Source organism: Acomys minous, assembly GCF_964271855.1.
Source record: "Acomys minous genome assembly, chromosome: 1".
NCBI lineage: Eukaryota > Metazoa > Chordata > Mammalia > Rodentia > Muridae > Acomys > Acomys minous.
Genome location: NC_140483.1, coordinates 151564196 through 151589588, shown reverse-complemented (window position 1 = coordinate 151589588; position 25393 = coordinate 151564196). Strand labels below are relative to the sequence as shown.

Genomic DNA, 25393 nt, shown 5'->3' with positions numbered 1-25393 from the left:
GGTTTTTCCAGCTATTTGTGATCTGTATTTCCAGCCATGGGGCCAAGCAAGTATTTTTAGCCTTAAAGTCAGGGAGAGACTAGGCAGATCTAGGTCAAGTCAACCCTCTGTTATAGTTCTGAGCAAAGCACTTCTCCTGTGATCAGTGTGCTAGCAGACTCTGATCCCAAAGATGGGGCAGCGACGGAGACTGATAACACGCTAGTCCTGTCAGACATCTTTAGGGCCAAGTGAAGTCACTGTTTCCACCAAGAGACCTTTTTAAGAGTGTGTGTGTGTGTGTGTGTGTGTGTGTGTGTGTGTGTGTGTGTGTGTGTTCTCATATGTATATATGTTTTTGTGTGTGTGCAGGTGTATGTGTGGAGGCCAGTGGACACCCTTGAGGGTCATGCTCAGGAACCTTTTCACCTCTTTAAGACGAGGTCTCTCACTGGCCTGGTATCCACTAATTAGGTTAGACTGGCTGGCCTGTGAGCTTCCTTTTGTCTCCATATCCCCAATGCTATGTGCCATGTCTGGCATTTTTACTTGGGGATGGTGCTTATAAGACAAACACTTTACATCTCCCTCCCTCAGCCCAAAACAGGTCCTCTTATCCTTGAAAGTAGCCTCGGCTACCACCGTCACCCACTTGTCGGACATGTTATCCACAGCCAAGGTAGGGAGACACTGGTAACTGCTGCTCAGCTGTGGGACCTCCAAAGTTAAACCCTGAAGCTAAAGGCGGATTTGGGGTTTTGCTCAGTAAGACACAGGGGAGATGATCACAATAACCCACCAAAGCTGCACACCGGGACCAGATTGTGTAGGGTCTTGCTGCCCCTGGCAAAAACTGACTTCCATCCTGTGTGAGATTATTAAAGTTACACTGTGCCTTTGAAAATACACATTTAAGTGGCTGGAGGGATAGCTTGGCAGTTAAGAGTGCTAGCTGTTCTTCCAGAGAAGCTGCGTTCTATTCTCAGCGCTCACCTTGAGTGGCTCACACCATCTTTAACTCCAGCTTCAGGGAATCTGATGCCCTCTTCTGGCCCCTCGGGCATCTGTACACATGTGGCATACATACACACAAAATAAAAAATAAATCTTAAACACGCATACACACACATACATGCATACACACATATACACACAGACACATGCACTTATGCGCACACACATACACATACACTTATTCACACACACGTACACACACACACACATACACTTACACACACACACACACACACACACACACACACCCCTTGTAGGTCCCTTGCAGTGGCTTACACCTGTAGTTCTAGCTACTTGGGAGTCAGTCCTGGGATAACTGCCTGAGGCTGTCCATTTGAGCCTAGCCTAGGCAGCGCTGTCTTAAAAGGGGAAGGCAAGAGAAATGGGAGAGGGAGAGATATTTATCATTTTGAAGAGGTAGATGAAGAGACCACATACCAAGGCTGGGATGCGTGTCAGTTGCAGAGCTGTCTAATAGGCATGACACCCTGGGTCCCAACCAAGCAAAGCACACACACACACTCACACACAGACACACACATACACAGACACATACATGTATATACACACACACACACACACACACACATGTACACATGCACACACACCACATTTATCCACCTGTCTATAGATGTGCATTTAGCCAAACAGTACGAACGAGGTTCATAGGTGTCTTAGTTATTTTTCGGTTGTTGTAATAAACACCATGACTAAAGGCAGCTTAGGAAAGGGAGAATTTATTCTGTCTCACAGTTGTGTAGGGATGAGAGTCCATCACGGCAGGGCAGCGAGCGACTGGCATGGCAGCAGGAGCAGGAAGCGGAGAGCAACTGTGAGCACAAAGCAGAGAGTGAATTGGCAGTGGGGTGAGGCTGTCTCGCCAAGCTTGTCTGCAGTAATGGTGACGTAATGGTGACGTAATGGTGACACACTTCCTCCAGCAAGGTTGCACTTCCTAAGTCTCCCCAGGCAGCACCGCCAACTGGGGACCAAGCGCTCAAGTGTTTGAGCCTAGGGAGGATGCTCACTTTCAAAGCACTGCAATAAAATAGTCAACTGGTTGGTGACCAAGAGGTCACAAGCAGCCCCTCACAGCAGCCAGGCTATAATGCACGCAGCCTCCCTTTCCCCTTCCCTTTATTTTATTCGTTAAACATAGCAAGGCTGCCAAATACAAATACCCAAAACACTGTGAATGTAACATTTATATAATTCCTCATTCCTTCATGCTTCTTCTTGCTCTAGGTAGTTTCTTGTATATATGTGTAATAATATAAATGTAATATAAAAATATTTAATAAAAAAAAGAAAACAAAAACAAAAAAATAGCATGCTCTTTGTTAAAACGTCACTGTGGATATTAACCATCTTACTAGAGTCTTGCGGGGGGGACATCATATAAAATGAATTTAAAGCACAACTGAAAGAAATCCAACACCCTCCCTCCCCCAGGCCACCAGATGATTGGAATAGAAATACCCACAAGCTAGCCTGATGACTTGAGTTCATTGCCTCACTAGGAAAGAAACATGCCTGAAAGTTGACCTTTGACCTTCATTTGCACACAATGCAGACACACATCAGGGTACATGTATGTCCTCACACTTATACATATACAATAATGATGATGATGATGGTGATGACACATCAGGGTACATGTATGTCATCATACTTATACATACACAATAATAATAACAATTATGATGATAACTATTTATTTTTGAAGAAATAATAATAATAATAATAATAATAATAATAATAATAATAATAATAATTTTATTTATTTTTGAAACAGGCTCTTTCTATGTAGCGAGCTCCTGGCTGTCCTGGAACTCACTACATAGACCAGGCTGGCTTCAAATACACAGAGACCCACTTGTCTCTGCTTCTCAAGTACTAGGATTAAAGGCATGCACCACCTTGCTCCACTAAGTAAATGCTTTGTTTTAAAGGAAGAGATCTAGCCCCAGAATACCTTCTCATTTATTCAAGAGACCTTTTTTTTTTATTCTTTGGGTGAGGGGGGCGGGTATGGAGGGTTCCAGACAGGATTTCTCTGTGTAGCCTTGGCTATCCAGAACTCCTTATCTAGATCAGGCTGGCCTTGGACTCAAAAAGATCTGCTGCCTCTGACCCCCAGAGATCCTGGGATTATAGGCGTGCTCCACCGCGCGGGCTCCATTCAAGAGACGAGACGTTCGCTGTGCAGATCCCCACACTCAACTGAGAGATGACAGAGATGAATAACAGCAAATAAGTCCCTTAAGGAACGCCCCCTCGAGGCGAGCGAGGGAAAAATCCCTCAGTAACCAGACAGTTTAGGCTCACTAGAATGCTACCAAAGGCCTAAGAAGAACCTAAAAAGGAAAAGTCTAGGCAAGATGACACTTAGGCTCTGTCCACACCTGCTGATATCGAGGCTTTATCTTACCACTTCTTCCTTGCTGTTTCTCAGTGCAGAGACGCTCCGGCAGGAACTGGAAAGAGAGAAAATGATGAAAAGACTATTGATGACCGAACTGTGAAGCTCCGCCCTTGCTGCCTGGAGATGGCATGGTGCCTTCGTCCGCTTCCTTTCCTTGGGCTCTGTGTGCCCGCTGAGGCACGACATACAGATGTGTGCTCTGTTTGCCCAGGTCTCCAGGGGTAGCGGAAGCCAGCTTCCGGCTTGACTTCGTTGGGAAAGTTATTTTACGTCTCCTGAGCATGAGAGGTTTTTCTACTGCTCCATGCAGTGGAGACAAGGTTTGGTAGGAAGTTTCTAGAAGAAAGGGGATTCCTGTTCAGAGGTACCTGTGTGTATCTGTAACCCCAGGGGCTGACGCAGCACAGAATCCTCCGCTTACACTCTCAACTATGTGACTTTTTTTAATGATTGAAACTTGCACCAAGCTTTGGCTGTTTGTTAAAATGGGTCATTTTTATGAGAGAATATTCTTTATTGCTGTTTTTTTCCATTTACACTGATAAACACACAGATCTTATAAAGTTATTTATTTTTATTCAGACATTAATAGATGAATGGAAAGAAAAAGTTACATATTAGATGACTGAAAAATACTTCATCTTAACCTGAAATACAATTGAATGTGTGAGCTTGTTGGATACAATATAACCTGGGATAAATGGAATTTATCTTTGAGCCCCATGTAGGGAATTCTAACTTAACACTGTCTAAAAATCTTTCCAAGGGCAAGATGATTCTGCATCAGGAAGGTTCATTTGGCTTTTCCACAAAGACAAATTATTTCTAAATTCCATCTAGTCATGTTGATAGAACCCGGCCCAGGAGAAACTTAAGCCCTCTTTTGTATAGTTTCAAGAAATGTGTTTTTAAATTAATTTTTATGCACTTGAATACACACAGCTATCTCTCTCAAGTCCTTCCTGCTTCTCTGTTTTCAAAAAGCTGTGATTAACGCTCACATTCCTTCGGTTGTATTTCTCCACCTAACACAGCTCCTTCTCACAGAGATATTTTCACTAATTCAAATGTCTTTATATCCTCATGACACAGTTAACCTCACTTCTCCCCATCAATAGATATTTGGGTTATATGCAGATTTTCACATTTATAAATAGTGCTGCTATGAATGTCTTTGTAAAAATATATAAATAAATAGATAAATAAATATATATATAAAAAATCCTTCTCTTGGGTTATTCCCTTCGGAATATCTCCAAAGAGGGATTTCAAGGTCAGAGAGCATGAAGTATTTTATAGCTCTTGTTTTATATTGCCAGATCGCTTTCTAGAAAGATCCAATCTTTGGATTGGAAGGACCTTAAAGGTCAACTCATTTAAACTTCCCCTCCTCTGAATGCTTGAATCCCCTCTACAGTTTATAACGCCACCAGCAATGTATAAGTATTTCTATTTACCTATAGCTCTGCCAGTACTGGCTTTTGCTGTTCTAATTTATTTTTTGCTAGCTTAATAGATGTGTATAGTTATCCTTGAAGAGCTGTCTTATTTGATGAACTGCTAGCAAGGCTGAACACTTTTCCATGCGATGAGTTACTAGCTGTGTTTCCTTGTGTGTAAACTGTCTACATCCATTTCTTACGACTGCTTGTTCCATGGAACTGATCTTGTACCTTTGTATCAGAACTGTATTTTTATGTTGTATTGTAGGGTTTGCTCTCTCCCTATCCTTACAACTGAATGGTGCCAATAATTTGATACTAATGACTATAAAAAAATTGCCTCAATGACTAGCTTTGACGCAAATGAGGTATGGGAACAGGTATTCAGATAACCAAGGAGTAACCCTTTAAGTACTGACTCTTTACAATTTTAATATTTTTTTTGAGGGAAATCTTTCTAAGGTGTATGGCACACTTCCCCGCCTTAGTGCATAGAGTATCTTGGAGGGTCTTCAGCCTTTTTCCGGTGATTCCTGGTTGTCAACACACACATCAGCCCCTCCTGTACCTTGGTATGGTACAAGTGATGCCACCAGGAGCTATCACCATATTCAGGGCTAGCTGTAGCCTTACATAGGCTGTGACCCTACTTTCATCGATAGCTCTTTACTGTTGCTGGTTCTGTCAGTGGAGCTGTCTGGGGCAAGTGTAGTTTTGTGGGTATTTTTTTACCCACACAGTCCCTAGATGGGCTAGGAAAACAGGTCTGGCTGGTTTTTATCATGTGCAGTGATACACAACCAGGTTCCTACAGAAGCTAAGGTTACAACCTCCTGCCAATCCAGCAGCTACTTCCTCTTCTGAGCTGCTCTCTGAGGCATGCACTCCTCCCCACCTTGCTCTCTGATGGAAACCTCCAGAACACTGGAGCAGGTTTCTGGGGAGGTCGGGACACTAAGTGTATTCTATGTGTATGGTTTGCATTGCTTCTAAGGAGAGGTGCGTAGAGATTTTGGCTGTTGTTTTCAGGAGACTCACAGGCTCCTGCACTGTCCCCGACTTCTCTCTGGCTCCACAGGTGTCTCAACAGGTTGACATCACTGCAAGTCTGAGCACAAACGTGTTAGTTGTTACGTATAAGAAAATCCAGTAACCATTGGCAGTTCTCCCCAGCCAGTACAATCCAGAGGAGTGTGTTGCTGCAGTGGCCACTGTCTTTTGCCTACTTAAATGTGTGGTGGGTGCTTGGCACTAGGGCCTGAGATGGCAAAGTTGCCCCGGGTGAACTCACAGTAACTCTAAGGAGTTGCGCAATCATTACCTTTTTTTTTTTTTTTTGTCTACTTAAGACCCAAACAACAGCATGAGAACATATCAATCACTGTGGATTCCAGAGGGGAGGGGAGAGTCTGCCAACACAATCATTCCAGAGCTGAGGCTCCACACTGTGCCGTTAGACTCCTAGTTGGGCAGGCATGGTGTGTTAACTGCAGAGGTCTGGCAGCCCTCAACCATAGAGTTGATGGGTTGTAGACACCACAGAGATCTTCAGTTGTGAAAAAGGAAGTCATTTAAACATTTAGAAAGTCCCACCAGGACGTATGCAGAATTTTATTTCCCTAAGAGCACAGGAGGATTCTGATATCATTGTTATCATTCACCATTTCAAAGATCACAGGCCTTTAAAGTCCTTGAATAAAACCCACCACTTTAATGGTTTTTAAGTGTACACCTCAGTGTCTTTTGGTGTATCCACGATGCTGGGCAAACATCATAATCTGACTCTGATTCTGACTGTGACTCTGCCCACTCTGCCCCCCAGCAAACACTAACCACACCCTGCCCTGGTTTGTGGGTTTCTGTTTATGAATTTGCTTATTCTGGGCACTTCATACGTCTGGAATCAGGCAGTATGTGGGCTTTGTGATCAGCTTCTTCCATTTAACCATGTTCTCAAGGCTCATCTATGTTATAGCATGTATCAGAACTTCATTCTGTCTTTCTGACTGAATAGTCAAGTGTCTGGAGATACCATGCTTTGTTTATCTGTTTACTCACATAATAGATACTTGGGTTGCTCCTGCTTTGGGGCTATTATGAGTGATAATTTTATGAACATTCGTGCACAAGTTTTTTTTTATGTGTGTGTGTGAACATATGTTTTGGGTTCTCTTGGAATGGCCAGATCATATGGCAACTCTATGTTTAACTTTCTGATGGACTTCCAAGACCACAGCTTTTCTGTCTTATGAAATCCAAAGTGAATAACGACATACACCAGGCAGTCAGAGGCAGGCCACATCTGTTCCTGGCTGGATGGTGAGCGATAGCACGGATTTGGGGATGTTTTTATAACAGAAAAAAAAAAAAAGGTTCTTTTGAGAAATTATTTTGATGAGAAGAGAAATAAAGGTTGTCTGTCTTTTAAACATGAAAATGAAATTAAGTGCTTATCTGTTTAAATGTGACTAGCAGTGTCTGGGAGGTGGGTTATATTGATGATGTATTTGTTGTATGAACATGAAGTTTGGGCCCTGGGCATCTCTATAAAATCCTGGCACAGCAGAATTTTTCTATAACCCCAGTGTCAGGGTGGAGAAATGAGGACGGTGGATCCCAGGGGCTCACTAGCCAGGCAGTTCCAGCAATCTCCAGCCTGGGGAGATGGCTCAGTTAGTCAAGTGTTGGTGGTGCAAGCATAAGGACCTGACTTCAAATCCCTGGTGACCACATAAAAAGCATGTGCCTAGAATACCAGTGCTGAGATGACAGGAGGATTCCAAGCTCACTGGCCAGCCTACATAGATGAGGAGAGCTTCAGGGTCAGTGAGAGACCCTGGCAGGATTAAATTATTTAAATTTTAATTGGACAAGTTGACCTGCCGGCTATATCCAATAGTGAACAGCTGGCCTTTGGATTTCCCAAGGCATCTCTCCTTCCAATAGCAGCTCCCATGTCTCCTAGCTGCTGGACCAGAAAAAAAAAAAAAGCTCAAATTACTGGTTTCTCAATATTTCATAGTTCTGTGCAGTGACATTGGTGACGTGGATGTGACCATTGATACGACATTGAACCCTACAAACCCTTCCCTGCAGGATCATATTTAATATGCATTGCATCATGGGAATTATTTGATCCCCTGGTCATTATTGACAACCCAGGCAGTCTGACTTTCAGGTCTGCATTTGAAATCTGTTTTTCTGCCTCAGTAGCAATTTCCTTACTTTATGCAATAATTAAAAACCAAAACCAAACCAAACAACCAAACAAAAAACTCTGAAGGTTTCACATGGAGGTTCTGAAGTGACAGGACAGAAGGGACAGCGCCCATGTTTCTTGCGGAGACCACCTCACGAGTTGTCACCACACCAACAAGGGTCATTCGAAGACAAGCCTGCGATCCGTGTATATGAAATGAGTAAATGAACGGCCAGGCAAATAACACAAAGTGTAAGTGGTGGAAATGGATGTGAAGACGTGGAGCATTCGGTGTGCTTCTCAGACATGGTTGGGCTGCTTCGTGTCTGCTCACTTTTCCTGGACAGAAGTGTAAGCCAGAAGCCTCGTTTGAAAGGCTCCCGCACACTGGTGGCTTTTGCCATAGGCCATCCGTACACTTTACGCAATGTCTGACCTCTGCTTGGCTAGCTATATAGGGGTTTGTTGTGATTTCATCTTTTTTTCCCGTGATGATCTAGAGAAATTTATGAGTCTAGTTAAGTTTTCTTCTCTGGACGAAAAGTTGCAGGAGCAAGATGTTGGCGAGTCATTCCAATAAGGTGTGGAAACCGGATGCCTGGGGTTTGAGTGAGAGAGCAAATCCTGCCTCGTGTGTCTGGAGTGAGGCAGCCTCCCAGATGGTGCTGAAGCTGTAGGTCGGCGACTCACACTGAGGGACCAGGGGAGTCAAATCTGGCGGTGGACTGGGCAGTGTGGGGAGAATGAGAGGAAAGACGCTAGGAGAGAAGCTGCCGGGAAGGAACGTCAGGCGAGGAGGGGGTGATGCTGAGAGGACGGGGGCAGGCTGCAGGGCTGGAGCGAGGATGCGCAGAGCGAGGCAGGGAGGCGGCGGGTGCGGGCGCTCCGCGGCTGCGCGGCGCGTGCTAGCGGCGGCTCCGTCCCGGCCCGCGCCCGCGGCGCCCCCGCTGCGGCCGGAGCGGCCAGGCTGCGGGATCCGTGCGTAACGATGGCGGGGCAGCGTCCGGCATGGGCACTGCTGCTGCTGCGGCTGCTGCTGGCGGGGATCTCTGCCTGCGACGCCAGCCCAGCGGACGACGGCGCGGGCCCGGGGGGCCGGGGACCCCGGGGACGCGCGCGAGGGGACGCGGGCGCTGACGAGGCAGTGCCGCGCCACGACTCCTCCTACGGCACCTTCGCGGGCGAGTTCTACGACCTGCGCTACCTGTCGGAGGAGGGTGAGGCTACCGGAGGGTGCGGGGGGGGGGGGGGAGCCTGAGGGTGAGAGACCAAGGGGTGCTGTAGGGCTCCGTAAGAGTGTCAGTGGAGGCAGATGTGCACCGCTGAGGCTAGGCTAGGGAACCCAGTGCTCAGACTCTGCCTGTAGGAGAAGTCTGGGGAGCTGTCAGCGCCTGCTTCCCTCTTGACACGTGGGGAGACTAGGACTCAAGTCCTGCGAGGCTGTGGACAGGAGGTGCTAAGCCTATGCTCCCCTAGTTCTCAGCGTCTGGCCGCCTCCGTCCTCCTGCCACGAAGGAGGCGCCATCTGGACTGGGGTCCTGGAGCCCAGTGCCACACGCGGGAAGAGAAACCCTAACTTAAAGAGACCCGTTGCCTAGTCACCTCCTGGTCGGTCTTTATTGACCTAAATTTGCAGGTACTGGCGCTCCATCTTTCTGTTGGTCTCACTGCCCAGGCGACAGAGCTGGGTCACAGCTCCCTCCCCAGTCCAACCCACATTTGCTGTTACCACACTTGTAGTCTCCTAGTGTGAGCCACCATTGTTGGGACCATCTGGGCCCAAAGACTGGGGTTACTCAGCCAGCTTCCCTGAGGAGCTGTTTCAAGGAGTACAAAAGGCAAATCCATTCTGGTAAAGAGGGATGGAAACTGGCCTCTTGCTTCCGCAGCTTGGGGAAGGAGTGATTTTCCTTTACTTCTGCAAAGAGGAGCTAAGAATCAAGCAGGGGGCTTGCAAGGAGGCTATCTGTTCATGGGTATATCTCTTAATTAGAATGAGTCTCAGCTATATGCAATGTACAGATGTTAATATCTTCGGTAAGATAGAATTTCCTTTCGCATATATAGGGAAATCTAGAAACCCACAATCCAGAACTGGCATGAAACGTCTCTCGTCTTAGGGACCCTGGGGCCAGATCTTCTGCTCCTGCATAATTCTCAGCGTGTAACGAATGTTCCCAAGTAGCTGCTTGAACCCTACTTGTTACCCTCACATTCCAGATGGTGAGAAAGACAAAGTGGAGAGAAAATGCTGACTGCCTACTTATTAATGACGCTCCTCGGATAGAGGGTCTACTAACAGTTTTAGTGCCTTAGTCACGTGGTCACACACAGCTGTAAGAGTCTGGGAAGAATAACCTTTTAGCTGAAAAGAAAAGACATACTATATCCACTTCAAAATGTTGTTATTATATTAAGGAAGGTGGAGAGAACAGATTGGGGAAATATATTTATTTTAGATAGAGACTGTTGGACACCCCTCCCTACACACACACACACACACACACACACACACACACACACTTAGTGACCTAGAGTCTGGCTGTTCAGGGCCTGGTAGGGCAGCTCTGTTCCAAAGAGGGACCTATGTCCCTTCCGTGTTGTTGCTCCACTATCTTTTAAGACTTTTCTTCATCGATGTAGTAGAAGATTGGTAGCTTACATGTCTCTGTTCAAGACTGAGGGGAGGGCGCTGGAGAGGTGGCCCAGTGGGAAAAGCACTTGCCACACAAATGTGAGGCACCTGAGCTCGGAGCATCAGAACCCAGCACTAGGTGCAGCAGCCCAGGTGCCTGTAATCCCAGTGCTCCTGTGGAGAGACGGGAAGTGGGCTCAATGGAATCACTGGAAGCTTGTGGGCCAGCCTATCCACAGCAGCAAACAAGAGACCCCATCTCCAGGTAGAAGTAGAAAACTAACATCTAAGGTTGTCCGCCGATCTCCACATGCACATGTGTGGCATATGCCCACCCAAATCCACATCCACACATTACACATACATATACGCACAACTGAGGAAAAGAAGAAGAGAAGTTTAGAATAAGAAATTATCTTTTTGGCTGCTTGTGTAAATCACCTCTTCCCATAGTCCTTGGCAATTATAAGTGTAATTAAGTAATGACCTAGCTGAGCTGCAAGGGAGGCCAGGAAGAAGGGGCAAATGGTGGGGGAAAGCAACAAGCTGAAGAGAATCTATCACACTGGGAAAGGATAAAAATTCCTAAGCATATTTTTCTGACAGCAAAGAGTGAGTACTTATTCCGTACATAACCAGCGTCTGCTTCCAAATGACTTGAAGGTAGCAGGTGAGCACTTATGTTCTCTTTTACCTAATGAAGAACAAGCAAGATTCTCTATGTCCATTTTCATACTTGGAGAGGATGAAGTAGCGATTATATAATCTGCTTTTACGAAGGCCAACATCAGGTGGACAGTAGCTACCAAGGAAAACCATACAGTCATGCTGGGAAGTAGGTTTCCGGCCCAGAACTTACACGTTGCAAACAACAGGAGGATATAAAGCATAGGATTATGGGTAACTACTCTTTTCTGGGTGTTCTTTGAGGGACAGAAAACAACAAGAAATGGAGTGTTGCCTTAGTGTTAGACCTTGAGTGAAGCCTCCTGTTCGCATCTCCCACTGGTCAGGATGGTAGCTGCTGCCTTCCTTCCCTTTGACTTAATAAGGACTAAGAGCCATTTATGGTTGCCTGTCTTTAAGACATAATGATCTGACCATTTGCAAAACATTCAGTTCCCACTGAGTTTAAGACTAGTTTTTCCCCCCCGTTGTGGAAAAGAGCAGGGTAAGAGGCAGAGAAAAGAACGGAAACAGAGGGAGGCCATCTTTCCTGTAGCCCTCTTCCCTTGTCAGTTAGGCGCCACATGGAAATATGTAGCTTATCTCCCTATGAGTCTCGAAGGTCTTTAAAACCATTAATATATGTCTGATTCTCCCTCTGTGTCCTCTGTAAACATAGTCTTCTTCCAAGAACGTTTATTGGATGGAGCTATCTTCAAAGCTTTATTTATTTATTCATATTCATATGAGTGTGTGTTCCTATTCGTGTATGTGGAGGCCATAAGACAATCTGGAGTGTTGTTCCTCAGACGCTATCCACCTCTTTTTTTTTTTTTTTTTAATTTGAGGCCGGTCTCTCACTGGCCTGGAGCTCATCCATCCCAGAGAGAACAGGGAATTTGCCTGTCTCTGTGTCCTTTGCACGGGCATCGCCAACAAGCCCAGACTTTTCGTGTGAGTTAGGGATCAAGCTCAAATCCTCACACCCATGTGACAAGCGCTTCACTGATGGAGTTGTCTTCCCCAGCACTTACTGTCTTTTGCTTAAGTCCCTACTATGTGCCAGACAATGTCCTGAGGTGCTTTACGGACCTTAGTTTTTCTCTGTGCAGTGTTCCTGTGAATTAGATACTATGGTTTCCTTGCATAATTTAAGAGTTAAGGGAAATGACCTCTGCCCCATTTTTATTTATTTATTTATTTGTTTGTTTATTTATTTATTTAGGCTAAAACTCACACAGCTAGAAGGTAGCAGGGAACTGTCGGATCTGTGGGTTGACTCTGTGAAGTAGATGATGCGAGGCATCCCGCCTGCCTGAATGTGGGGTACATGTTGACAAGTGGTCGGAAATGCACTTGGGCAGGTGGGAGTGGGGGTGCTTATGAAGGCTCTTGAGATGACACACAAGGCTGTTAGAAGGCGCAGGTCCCGAAGGGTCAGGTGTCCACCCTGGCGAGGGACTTTACAGCCTGCCGCCTCGTCATTATACGACTCTGATAAGGAGAAGTGACAGTTCAAGCGGCCTCAGAGAGAGGCTGAGGCCGTAGTTCTCAGAGGTGAAGCTGAGCGGTGGAAGCAGCTACTCTGTGCTTTAAGCTTCATGGAATCAAGGGCTAAATGACTACCTGAAGGCCCTGATCCAGCCAGTTAATTAGAAGCAATAAATAGCAAAGCAAAAGCCATTAACCACTCAGTAGAGTATGGCAAAATGGGCTCAAGGGATTGCAGAGAAAGGGCATACAGTCCACAAATTAGATGAGGGTGGAAGCCACAGAACTTCACGCAACAACCAAGAGTGGCGAGCGGCTACCCTCAGGGATAGTGAGCTGTTTAGCATGTGCATAGCTGTGGGTTTGGCCTCCAACACTGCAAAAATAAACAATAAGTAAGTAAATAAAAATAACACCCAGGAGGCAGAAGCAGTTGGATGTGAGTTCGAGGCCAGCCTGGTCTATAAAGTGAGTCCAGGACAGTCAAGGCTGTTACACAGAGAAACCCCATCTCAAAAAACCATAAAATAAAATAAATGGGAAAACCAACTTCTTATAAGAATATCCTACAGGCAGAAATGATAAATTAGAAATTAGAAGACAAAAAAAGTTGCTGTAATTAGTTTCAGAACAAAGAGAAGGTGGGGAATTTTTACAATTAAAAACAAACAAACAAACAAACAAACAAACTCCAGCTGGTCAGGAGGCAGAGGCAGGAGGATCGATGTGAGTTCAAGGCCAGCCTGGTCTACAAGTAAGTCCAGCACAGCCAAGACTACACAGAGAAACCCTGTCTTGAAACACCAAAAAACTCCACAAAAACAAAAACAAAAAAACAACCAAAACCAAAACCAAAACCAAAACAAACAAAACAAAACTTCCAATGTATTATTATTTCTTTAGGTTTAGTATATGTATGCATGTCAATGAATATGCAGATGTATATTTATATATGCATGCACATGCCATGACCAGAGGTCAGCCTTGGGTGTTATTCCTCAAGAGTCACCCACCTTGTATTTTTATTTTGCTTTGGAGGGCGCTTGGGGGTGATCTATATATGTAGAGGGAAGAAGAAGACAGCAAGTGTGATGCTTTATCATCCTCTGCCTTGTTCCACTGAGCAGTGACCTCTAACTCAGTGGAGAGCTAGGCTGGTAGCCAACAAACTCCAGCAATCCTCTTGTACCCCTACCCCAGCCTACCTCATTGCTGGGTTACAAGCATGTGCAGCTATACTTGGCTTTTTACGTGGGTGCCAGGGATTTGAACTCAGGTCCTCATGCTTGCACAGAGGTTACTTTTACGTGCTAAACCGTCTTCCCAGGCCCACCTTGGTTTTCAAGACAGGTTTTCTCACACAGGGGATGTAGGACTAACCAACTAGTCAAGCTGAATGACCAGCAAGCTACAGGCAGACATCCACCAGTCTACATCTCCCCGTTGTTGGAGTTGTAAGCGTATGCCACCACGCCAGCTTTATAACGTGGGTACTAGGGACCGAACTCAGAGCCTCATGCTTGTGTGACAAGCTCTTTACGGACTTTCCCCCAGCTCCTCATTTAGATTTTTATTTTGGAGAAAAATAGTATCAAAATAGGAAGAGGGAGAAAGGAAATAAGCCCAGTAAACAAACTTATGTAAATGAGGAAATGGACAAAGCTAATTTAAAAAGGCGAGCGAGCCATACCTTGGTTATTCAACCGAGGTATCTCTAGACTGAGGAGAACAGATCAGTACACACAGGGAGACAGACGCAGAGAAGGTGAAAAAAGTATGTGAAAATTCTATAAGGAGAGGGTTTTTGTTTTGGTTTGTTTTTTTTTGGGGGGGGGTTTTGTTTTTTGTTTTTAAATAGCAAAGTGAGGAAGTTGGAGTTAGAGTTAGCATATAATGCGGCAATTGTATTCTAAGAGAACTGCAAACAAACACACACAAAACCTTCTACACTGCTGCGTGATTCGTAATAGTCCCAAAGTAGGAACAGCCCAAACGCCACCAACTGATGAACAGATAAACCAATATGGTCTATCCATGCAGCGGGGATGGTCTCTATCAAAAAGAGGGATACAGGTTTAATGTACGCTGCGTGGTAGATGAGCCTTTAAAACTGTCTGCTAAATGAAGAAAGCAGACGCTGAAGGCCACGTGACTCCATCAACAGGAAATGCACAGAATGGGCACATCCATAGGAGGAGACCATAAAGGACGCCAGGGGCTGCAGAGGGGACTAGGGCGCGACCGCTGACTGCCCCTGGCCTTCTTCCTGGAACTATGGAAAATTTTCTAGGATTAGGTAGTAACAAGGGTTGCTTAGCCTTGTGGCGGTCGAAAAGGCACTAATGTGAACACTTTAAGATGGTAAATTTTATAGTGGGTCAGAGTTCAATAACAATGGAAGCAGATAAAACCAGTTAATGAGAAGCTGGTTGTGGCCCGTGGTGGTGGTGGTGTTGCACACTTTTAATCCCAGCACGCCGGAAGCAGAGGCAGCCTGGTCCACAGAGGGAGTCCAGGACAGCCAGGGCTTGTTACACAGAGAAACCTTGTTTTGAAAAATAAATATAAACAGAAGAAACTGGTTTCTCTAGTACTTGGGAAGGTGAGGCAGGAGGATTGCAAATTTGAAATCAGACTGGGATTCATATCAAGACCTTGTCCAAACGGGGGGGGGGGGGGGGGGGTTTGGAGGGGGTGTGGGAGGGGGGGGAGGCAGGGGTGGAACCTGACTGAATAATTTGAAAGCCTGAATAAAAGAAACTGAGTCAAGTGGGCTGGGTGGGGTGGGGTGGGTGGTGGTGGCAGTGTGGCTCAGTAGGTAAAGTGCTTGCCCAGCCCACGGGAGGTGAAGACAGGGAGTCCCTGCAGCAAGTTGGTTCTCTGGACCGGGTGCAGTCAGAGAGCCCGCCTCAATACAGAAAGTGGAAACAGTCTAGGAAAACATCCTATAGCAGCCTCCGCCTCCACATGCACAGTTGTGCACTTACACGTGAGCCTACAGACATGTGAACATGTATTCACACACACACAAGCACATGCACACGTGCACACCACACACCACATAAGAAAAAAGGAAGAAAGAAAGCAATTGAGTCAACTGAAAGGAATCTTCCAATTAAGAAAGCTCCGGCCTCAGGTCTACCAAATACTCAAGTGAGAGAGAGAGAGAGAGAGAGAGAGAGAGAGAGAGAGAGAGAGAGAGAGAGCACTCACTCTAAATATATATACAGTTTTAAACTTCAGAAATGTGTGGAGAGGGAGAGATGGCTCAGTCCTCTGTCTGCTCTTCCAGAGGACCTTGGTTCAATTCCCAGTACCTACACGATGGCTCACAACTACCTGTAACTCCAGACCTAGGTAATCCAACACCCCATTCTTGCCTCCATGGACAGTGCATGCACATGGTATATAAGACAGGCATTTGAACAGAAAACCCTTACATTCCTTACATAAAAAATAATAAAGGTTAATTTTTAAACTTAATCGTGTGTGTGTGTGTGTGTGTGTGTGCGCGTGTATGGGGGTAGGAGTACAAAATGAGTGCCATGGTGCATGGGTGAAGGTCAAAAAACAATCTACAGAGTCACTTTTAGAACCTCCCACTTTCACATGTGTTCTGCGCAGCAAACTCAGCTCGTGCAGAGAACATCTTTACTCACTGAGCCATCTCGCCGGTGCCCTGAACATAATTCACAGGACAGAAAAAGAGGAACTAATACCAACTCCTTTGATGTGACAGCGTAACCTTGTTGGTGTTCCAGACAGACACGATAAGAAAGAGATATTACAGCTGAATTTTGATCATGCACACACATATATATTGGATATACAAATATATTGGAAGAAGTAAAAAATGATGTTTTAGGCAAAGATGAGTTTTTAGGGGATTTAGGTGATAATAAAATCTGACAGAATATGGTTGGAGATGGACCATGAAGGACAAATAATGTCATATACTAATAAAAGAAACAATAAATCAGTAACCCAACATGTGAGTTTCCAGGGCTGAGGCTGTGGCTCAGTGGCAGAGTGCTTATCAGCATGAATAAGGCTCTGGGCGCATTACTCAGTACTGCAAAAATAAGTATTGATACATACATATCATATATAGATACACATATGTATATATGATAAACACATTCATGGTGTTCCAAATATGTAAATCAGTAACTTCTGATTATATTAATTATATATTATAAGTATATTAACAATAGACATTGTTGAATAAATTAAATATATATATAAATATATGTCAAAACAAAAGGTATCATTCAAAGTCAGCACACTACCCTTAGCATTAAAAATCAAAATTCAATAATAAAAAATACGTACTGTTTGACTTATATAAGTAATAAGTCAATTATATGCCAAATGGGCATATAAACAAATACAGAACCATACTCTTCTGGAACACCTAGGTAGATCCTCTGAAGTTTGTCACCGGTTTGATTGTAGCAAGTCAGTGAATTACAGAGAATCTGCATGGGCTGCACAGATGTCTTCTGATGATGTGAGATGCAATCTGACGTTAGGGAAAGCGTGGGAGGGGTTGCTGGGAATGCTGCTCAGTGGCAGAGTGCGCACCTGCAGTAATCAAGGCTCTCTGTCTCATTTCCCAGTCCTAAAAGCCAAGGAAGAAAGAGAGAAGGAAGGATTGTGGGAGATAATACCAAGCTTAAAAAGTTGACCAAAGAGCTAAAGAGAAAATTGTAAGGGAAATTGTGATAGCCTTCTATGGAGCTATCAAAATGTTGTATGTCAAAATACTGGCATTAGGGATGACACAGCAGGTAAAGGCACCTGCCACCAAGTTTGAGAACCTGAGTTTGATCCCAAAAACTGACTCCCAGAAGAAGTTGTCCTTTGACCTGCACAGGCGCATAGTGTGTGTGTGTGTGTGTGTGTTTTCATGTACCTCTTTAAAACATGCTATAGCATAGTTCTAAAGTTGGTTCACAGGGTTTTTGCAGCTATTACCAGAGTCATATTTAGAATACTTTGACCACCCTGAGAAGAAGGCGTATTTCCCCAGAGCCAACACCATGCCGCCGTTGACGTCTCCCTCATCTCAGCTCTTGGCAACCATGAAGCCTTCGATCGTGATAATTGTCTGTTGTGGACATTTCATGTACAGAGGATGACGCATTACATGGCCTTTGTTGGTTTTGTTTCATGGTTGGACTTTTTAGGAAAGCTTTTAGAAGATTAAAGTAGCTTAGCAACCCAACTCTTCCTCACCAGCCACAGTGAGAAGAGAATGTGAAAAACGGCCAGATAGAGCTCTAAGTAGCAACAGAACTCGGCAGCGTCTGATTTTATCTATGTAGAGTAATAAGCAAAGTATTAAGGGATATAAAGGATAATTATCTGAATAAACAGATAAAACATGATCTTTAAAAAAAAAGCTGATTTTGTAAATATGCCAATTCTCCATCCTCTCACAATTCATCCAAAATTGAAGATGATTCCAGACAGCAGGCCAGTACAATCCTTTTATTTTTCTTTCAGGATTTTTTTTGCGGGAGCAGGGGGGTTCGAGGCAGGGTTTCTCTGTGTAGCCTTGGCTGTCCTAGACTCTCTTTGTAGATCAGGCTGGCCTTGAACTCACTGCGATCCACCTGCCCCTGCCTCCTGAATGCTGGGATTAAAGGCATGCTCTACCACGCCCGGCTCTTCCAGGATTTTTTTTTAAGTTTTTTATTTTTATTTTTTAAATATTTATTTACTTGTTTTAATTGCTTTATCTGCATGTACACTTGCAGGCCATAAGAGGGCATCAGATCACATTATAGATGGTTGTGAGCTACCATGTGGTTGCTGAGATTGAACTTAGGACCTCTGGAAGAACAGGCAGTGCTCTTAACCCACTGAGCCATCTCTCCAGCCTCTTCCAGGATTTTAAAAGAGATGTTTATATATATATATATATATATATATATATATATATATATATATATATATATATATATATATATTTCAGTGTGACATTTATTGTAGGATATTGCAACTGAAACACCTGATACCAGTTTACAATTAGAGTTGTCACAGTAGTTACCATTTTCACCAAAAAAAAAAAAAAAAAAAAAAGCAAATCACAGAGACATGGTTACTCTCAAAAGAGCTAAACAAAATTGATGGAGACAACCAGATGTGGATGGAGATGACCCCGTGAGGACCAGAGAAGTTGAATGTCCTGTTCTGTCCCTGACTTGTCATCTCCTTTACATTAGAGGATACTCTGTATAGACACAGAGAAAGCTCAGTGCATGTACTCAATCTTTAGCCATGCATCAAGGACAGTCAATTAAGCCCCATTTTCATTTGGGTTTTATTCATGAAATAAATTAGAGCCCAGTATTCATTCATTCTTTCTTTCTTTCTTTCCTTTCTTTTTTCTTGCTTACTTTCTCTCTTTTTTATATTTTTATTAAATATGTTTTATTGTTACACATATATACAATAAACTACCCACAGCAAGAAGAACCAGGAATTATATTAATTATATTAATGTTACAACTTAGTGTTTTGGCTATTTGTGTTTGGTAGCCTTGAAGAAAATATAATTTCCTATCTTGGTGAGTCTAAAATTCTGAATATAAATTAATATCTATCATATTTTGTCATTATCAACTTAAAACATCTAACTAGACCTAAACACATCTTAACTCCTAAACAACTAAGTTTAATTGTAAACTAAACTATCTGGTCTTCAACCCTATCAGAGACTTATGAAGGAATAAAATTAATTACCTGAGTATACAGGGAGGGCAGGTTAGCAGCTTCCTAAATGAGAAGATGACAGAGACAGTTGCTGCCTGAATAGTCACCCAAAATTCTCTATAATGTTGGAGCACCATCTTCAGCCTTCTGGCCCAATATGTCTGACAGACATATTTGTGAGGCAGGAACTATTGAGGACTTGCTTCCTTGTCTTGACAGAATTTCACCATCGACTGTGCCTGCATCCAAGCTTGCCCTTTTTTAGGCAGAATTCTGTCTGTGGTAGAAATGAGGACATTTTCCCCAATGGCTTGTTTGCCACATTTGAAGCCATCTCCATAAGGAGGTTCTTTGATGCTCATTATCTTCTTTGAGGTCGGCTGGGTGTTGCCAGGAGTTAACCTATGTTATTGTCAAAGAATCTTTAAAATAATAAAAACATCTTTAAATGCCATACTTGTATGTTTCTGAGGTTTTTGATGATCTTTGTTTGTTTTTGTTTTTCAAGACAGGGTCTCTGTTAGCCTTGGCTGTCCTGGACTCGCTTTGTAGACCAGGCTGGCCTTGAGTTTACAGCAATCTGCCTGCCTCTGCTTCCCAAGTGCTGGGATTAAAGGCGTGTGCCACCACGCCTGGCTTTGAAGATCTTATCTATTTTACCTTATCTTTCTATAGAATCACATCTATCTGTTACACCTAGGATGTATATTCTTGTGATAAAAATAGACTAGTAATTGATATGACCATGGTTTGATCAACTAACAATTTACTTGTATAACTTACTTATCCTAAACAGCCTGCAAGTCACTTTCAAAGTATTGGATGTAAACCTTGCATATGATTAAGTTGTAATGGTACAATACTGCATATTAGAGTAGAAATATATATAATGTATGTGAAGAATAATCCTAAATTTGAATTCTATACCAATGTATCTAAAATTAAACTTATTTTGCATCTATATACAAAATTTTATACCAATGAGTTAAAAATAACCTTGTGAGTAACAATTAAGACATTAAGTTGAGGAATAGACTCACTAATCTATTTTTTTGTCCTATCATCCCTAAATATTTCTATGTTTCCCCTTCTTTCTTTTCAATCCCTATCTCCAAACCTAAGAATGAAAGTACAATCCTTTAAGGAAGCATTATACAGTGACTTCTAAACTTTGCATGGAAGAATCATGTCCCTCAAACTAGTGAGCTAAGTCTGCCTTGCTATGTAATTAAGACACATTTGAAAGATGAGTAATTAAAATAACATGGTCCTAGCTTACAATCAAATAAAAAACAAAACAGAAAATCCAAAAATAGACCCAGGTTCATAAAAGAACTGACGAATTAGAAAGGAGCCATCATAAATTACTAGAGAAAGCATGAGTTGTTTTATAAATCATGTTGAGAAAAAAAAAACTGACTCAAATTAAGCAGAGCTGGGTGTGGTAGCTCACACCTCTGCAGGATCAGGAGATAGAAGACAGGGGAATATCTGTGAGTTCCAGGCCAGCTAAGTCTGTGCAGGGAGTTTCAGGTCAGCCAGGGACAGAGTGGGACTCTTGTCTTACAAAACAGAGAAAAAAGAAACCCAAACAAATCAATATAAGTAGAAAAATGCAATTGATTTCTCACCTCACATAGAGTTATGAGTAAATTCTCAGTGGGCCAAAGCTCTCACTGTGCTCTTGATATAGTACTGCGGCGTTAATAAGTAAAAACAAGAGAAATGTCTGGTGCTGATGGGGTAGAAAGTGATCCCTTAAGAGCCCGAAAAGCACAAACCAAAAGCAGAGAAATTCTTAGCTTACCCTCATCAAAGTTAAGGTATTAAACAAAAACTCGGAAACCAACAAACTTACGAAATATATACACCCCCCTGTGAAAAAGTGAAGGAAACAAGGGAGAATGACGTCACAGAAGAGGAAACCCAAGTGCTTAATGCAGATATGAAGAGACATTTGTGTTTGTCTCTGTCGCTGCTTAGAGAAATCCACATTAAAATAATAATGGCATCATGTGGAACTAGGATGTGGAGAAACTGGGGCAGTCAATCATCCGGTGCCCAGGGGACTGCCAACCAAACCAGCATTGTTCATCAGAATGGTAATGCGCCTAAGCTTTACATAGTTAAAGAGGCAGGGTGGTCACACTTCTCCTGCATTACAACGTGGAAATATCCTAGATGAAGCCACCGGAAACACGAGTAAAGCTGTGTATGCTTTCACAGCTGGAGCAAGCAAGCATGTAGAGAGGTGTGTCTTCTACTTTCTGCGATCACTGTATGTACCAGAAACAGTTTAAGCGTGGGAAGACTTACTAGCTCCATGGCTGCAGCCTGGCATAGTGGTGCAGACATGGTAGGGCAGCTCTCCTCCTGGCAGCGGAAGCAAGTGGCGGAGGCTGCCCACATCATGGTAAACTCAGAAGTAGAGGAGGAAGGGTTCTTCAAAGGCCTGCTCCTGGTGACCTCTTTCTGCCAGCTACGCCTCACCCCCTTAAAGGATCCAGAACTTCCCAAAACTGTGCCACCAGCAGCGACCAAGTCTCCAAAAAGAAAAGCCTGTGGTGATGGTCAAATTCACATCACAGCGGAGGCACATGTATTTGTATGCATCCTGTCTCTTAGTGCAAACTCAGGTGTTCTCTAAGAGGCTGGTGATGAGCAAAGACACATTCACTGATGGAAAGCCAAAGCACAGTGGTCCTCAACCTTCCCAATGCTGCGGCCTGTCAATACAGTGCCTCATGTTGGGGTGACCCCAACCATCAAATTATTCTCATTGCTACCTCATAACTGTAATTTTGCTATTGTTATGGATTAGAATGTAAAAATAGGTGTTTTCTGTTGGTCTGAGGTGACCACTGTAAAATGGTTCTTCAACCTCCAAAGGGATGACCCACAGGTTGAGAACTGCTGTTCTAGAGTGTCTTTCCTGGAGCCGGGGACAAAGCCCCAAATTGTCAGGGTGTTTTGAACGGCTTACAAAGCAATAATCAATTAATTATTAGTAATTATATATAATTGACAATTAATTAATAAGTGACCAGGGTCTAGTATTGTAACCTGGTGGCAAAATGTATGCCAAAACTGTTAATCCATAAAATTGGGAGGAAAGGTTCTTAAATGGATGTGCAAGCACAGCTCACAGAATACAAGTTCTTATTTTGTGTTGTTTGTTTGGTTGGTTGGTTTTGGTTTTTCAAGACAGGGTTTCTCTGTGTAGCCTTGGCTGTCCTGGACTCACTTTGTATACCAGGCTGGCCTTGAACTCACGAAGATCTGCCTGCCTCTGCATCCTGAGTACTGGGATTAAAGGGGTGCGCCACCATGCCTGGCTTTGGTTTTGTTTTAGAATATACAATATGATAGGAAGTCCATGTTGGTCAAGGTATTTGCTAACCTAAGCAACTAGTTGGAAACATTTGCCTAAGCTATGTTCCAAAACTTGCTTTTATTTGTTGTCTGGAAACTCATTTTCCTTAAAAAGACAATGCTACTCAATAGTTAGTGGTTCTCAGTTAAGTGTATAAGATGTTCGTAGCGTTATGATTCAGGGATGATAATGACAACTGGTATTTATTGAACTTAAAATCTATTATAAGCCATATTATTTTAGATGCTGGGAATTAACTAAGGATTCTGTGATTGAAAAATGGAAGAGGGGGGGCTGGAGAGATGGCTCAAAGTTTAAGAGCACTGACTGCTCTTCCCGAGGTCCTGAGTTCAATTCCCAGCAACCACATGGTGGCTCACAACCATCTATAATGTGATCTGATGCCCTCTTCTGGGCTGCAGGTGTATGTGCAGGCAAAGCACGGTATACATAATAAATAAATAAATAAATAAATGTTTTTTAAAAAAATGGAAGAGGGGGCCAGGTGAGGTGGCACACGCCTGTAATCCCAGCACTTGGGGAGGCAGAGACAGGTGGATCTTCGTGAGTTCGAGGCTGGTCTGGTCTATGAAGCGAGTCCAGGATAGCTAAATCTATACAGAGAAACCCTGTTTTGGTAAAAAGAAAAAGAAAGATGGAAGAGGGAGGTCTGGGGTGTTGCTCAGTGAGAGTTTGTCCTAGTTTTTGTGAGGTTCTGAGTTTAACACTACATACACACACACACACACACACACACACACACACACACACACATCAAAGGAAGAAGATGCAGAACTTGAGTCAGAGTAAGATTGAAGAAATTGTCCCCTCTAGAATCTTAATGACATATAAGGAAGTAGTCATAGTCACTGCCTTCCTGGATGACTATTCTGGAGGAAAAGAGTGCCTTGGGACTTCAGTGACAAACAAGAGTAAGGACATAATGAAGGCACTCAGTATAACCTGCAGCACTGAAAAGCTGCTCAGTAAATACAAAGAGCCGGGCAGTGGTGGCGCACGCCTTTAATCCCAGTACTTGGGAGGCAGAGGCAGTAGGATCACTGTGAGTTCAAGGCCAGCCTGGTCTACAAAGTGAGTCTAGGACAGCCAAGGCTACACAGAGAGACCCTGTCTCGAAAAACCAAAAAAAAAAAAAAAAAAAAAAAAAAAGAAAGAAAGAAAGAAAAGAAAAGTAAATACAAAGAAAAAAGAAGAAAGCCTGTTCAAGGCAGGATGTGGTCTATGGTAGTGAAAATAATGTAGGTTTTAGCACAAAGCAGGATAAAACTAGAATAAATCGTTTGACCCAGTTACTTAGGGGTGACAAAAAGAGGGCTGTTGTTTGGTCCAGTGCTCAAACTCTAGGGTAGCAGAGACAGACAGGCACGTGCCAGGAAAGCATAGCCTGGCAACATTTGTAAAGAGTACAAAGCTAATATAACGAAACAAAACTTCGCTGAAGAAAAGCACTACAAATCAAAAAGGCATGCTCTACAGAACCTAGGCATATCTGTGGAGGCTTGCAATTCATCACTGACTGTCATTTACTCAGTGTCCAGAGCCAAACACCATGCTGGGCAGAGAACATAGGGTGAGGCACAGATGGCTCCTGCACGCATGGAGTAAACCCCCTCGGTGAAAATGATTTCCCTTATCAACTGCAGGCCTCTGCAGTCTTGTTCTCCAGTGTGGCTTAAATGCATTATAATCTCAGCTGGACAATGCTAGAAACCATGTGTTGGAAGGACTTAGCATATGGGTAAGTGGCAGGCCAGAGAGATGAAATCCACTCCTATATGTAAGTGTAATCCCTCTACTACCAAGTTAAGAGCTGGGCCTTTCCTTTTGAGTGTGTGCACTGTTTGAAAGTTGAGGTTCTCTCACTCCTAGGGGAACGGTGGTAAGCCGGTGGTTGTGTAAAATGAGCCCCCCACTCAAGGTCCCTGAGTGAGTGCTTGATAATGAAATAAGAACACACTCAGCCGGGCAGTGGTGGCGCACGCCTTTAATCCCAGTACTTGGGAGGCAGAGGCAGGCAGATCGCTGTGAGTTCGAGGCCAGCCTGGTCTACAAAGTGAGTCCAGGACAGCCAAGGCTACACAGAGAAACCCTGTCTCAAACAGCAAGAAGAAGAACAACAACAACACACTCATTCCCAGATCCCCCTAAAACAAAGTCCAAGGTGCAGACTCCCCGTGAAGAGGATAATCTCTCTTCATCAAAGACCTTTGTTAAGAGCCTAAGCATTCATAGCAATGATGATGGAATAGGCAGCACACTTTCTAGAGTTCTCACTGTAAAGATTGTTACTGGACTTTTCTGACCGTTATTTATTTTCACTGCCCAGGCTACCCTTTCCCCACTGCGCCTCCCGTGGACCCATTTGCCAAAATCAAAGTAGAAGACTGCGGAAGAACCAAGGGATGCTTTCGGTAGGTAGAGCTGCGAG

At 43.7% G+C, this 25393-nt stretch overlaps 2 protein-coding genes across 5 annotated transcripts in view; both read left to right on the top strand.

Annotated features, from left to right (window-relative positions):
* EPB41L4B (erythrocyte membrane protein band 4.1 like 4B) overlaps window positions 1-7291 on the top strand; it is a 149143-nt gene extending 141852 nt beyond the window's left edge. For all 4 annotated transcript variants that reach the window (XM_084776109.1, XM_084776107.1, XM_084776108.1 and 1 more), the window contains one exon: window positions 3449-7291. In XM_084776109.1, coding sequence (XP_084632235.1) covers window positions 3449-3518 — 70 coding nt within the window. In that variant the 3' untranslated portion in view covers window positions 3519-7291. The remainder of the gene's footprint in view (window positions 1-3448) is intronic.
* Window positions 7292-8931: 1640 nt separating this feature from the next.
* Window positions 8932-25393, top strand: part of FRRS1L (ferric chelate reductase 1 like) — a 37623-nt gene continuing 21161 nt past the window's right edge. The window contains exons 1-2 of the mRNA XM_084776020.1: window positions 8932-9276; window positions 25292-25376. Of these exons, the coding sequence (XP_084632146.1) occupies window positions 9048-9276; window positions 25292-25376 (314 nt within the window). The 5' untranslated portion in view covers window positions 8932-9047. The remainder of the gene's footprint in view (window positions 9277-25291; window positions 25377-25393) is intronic.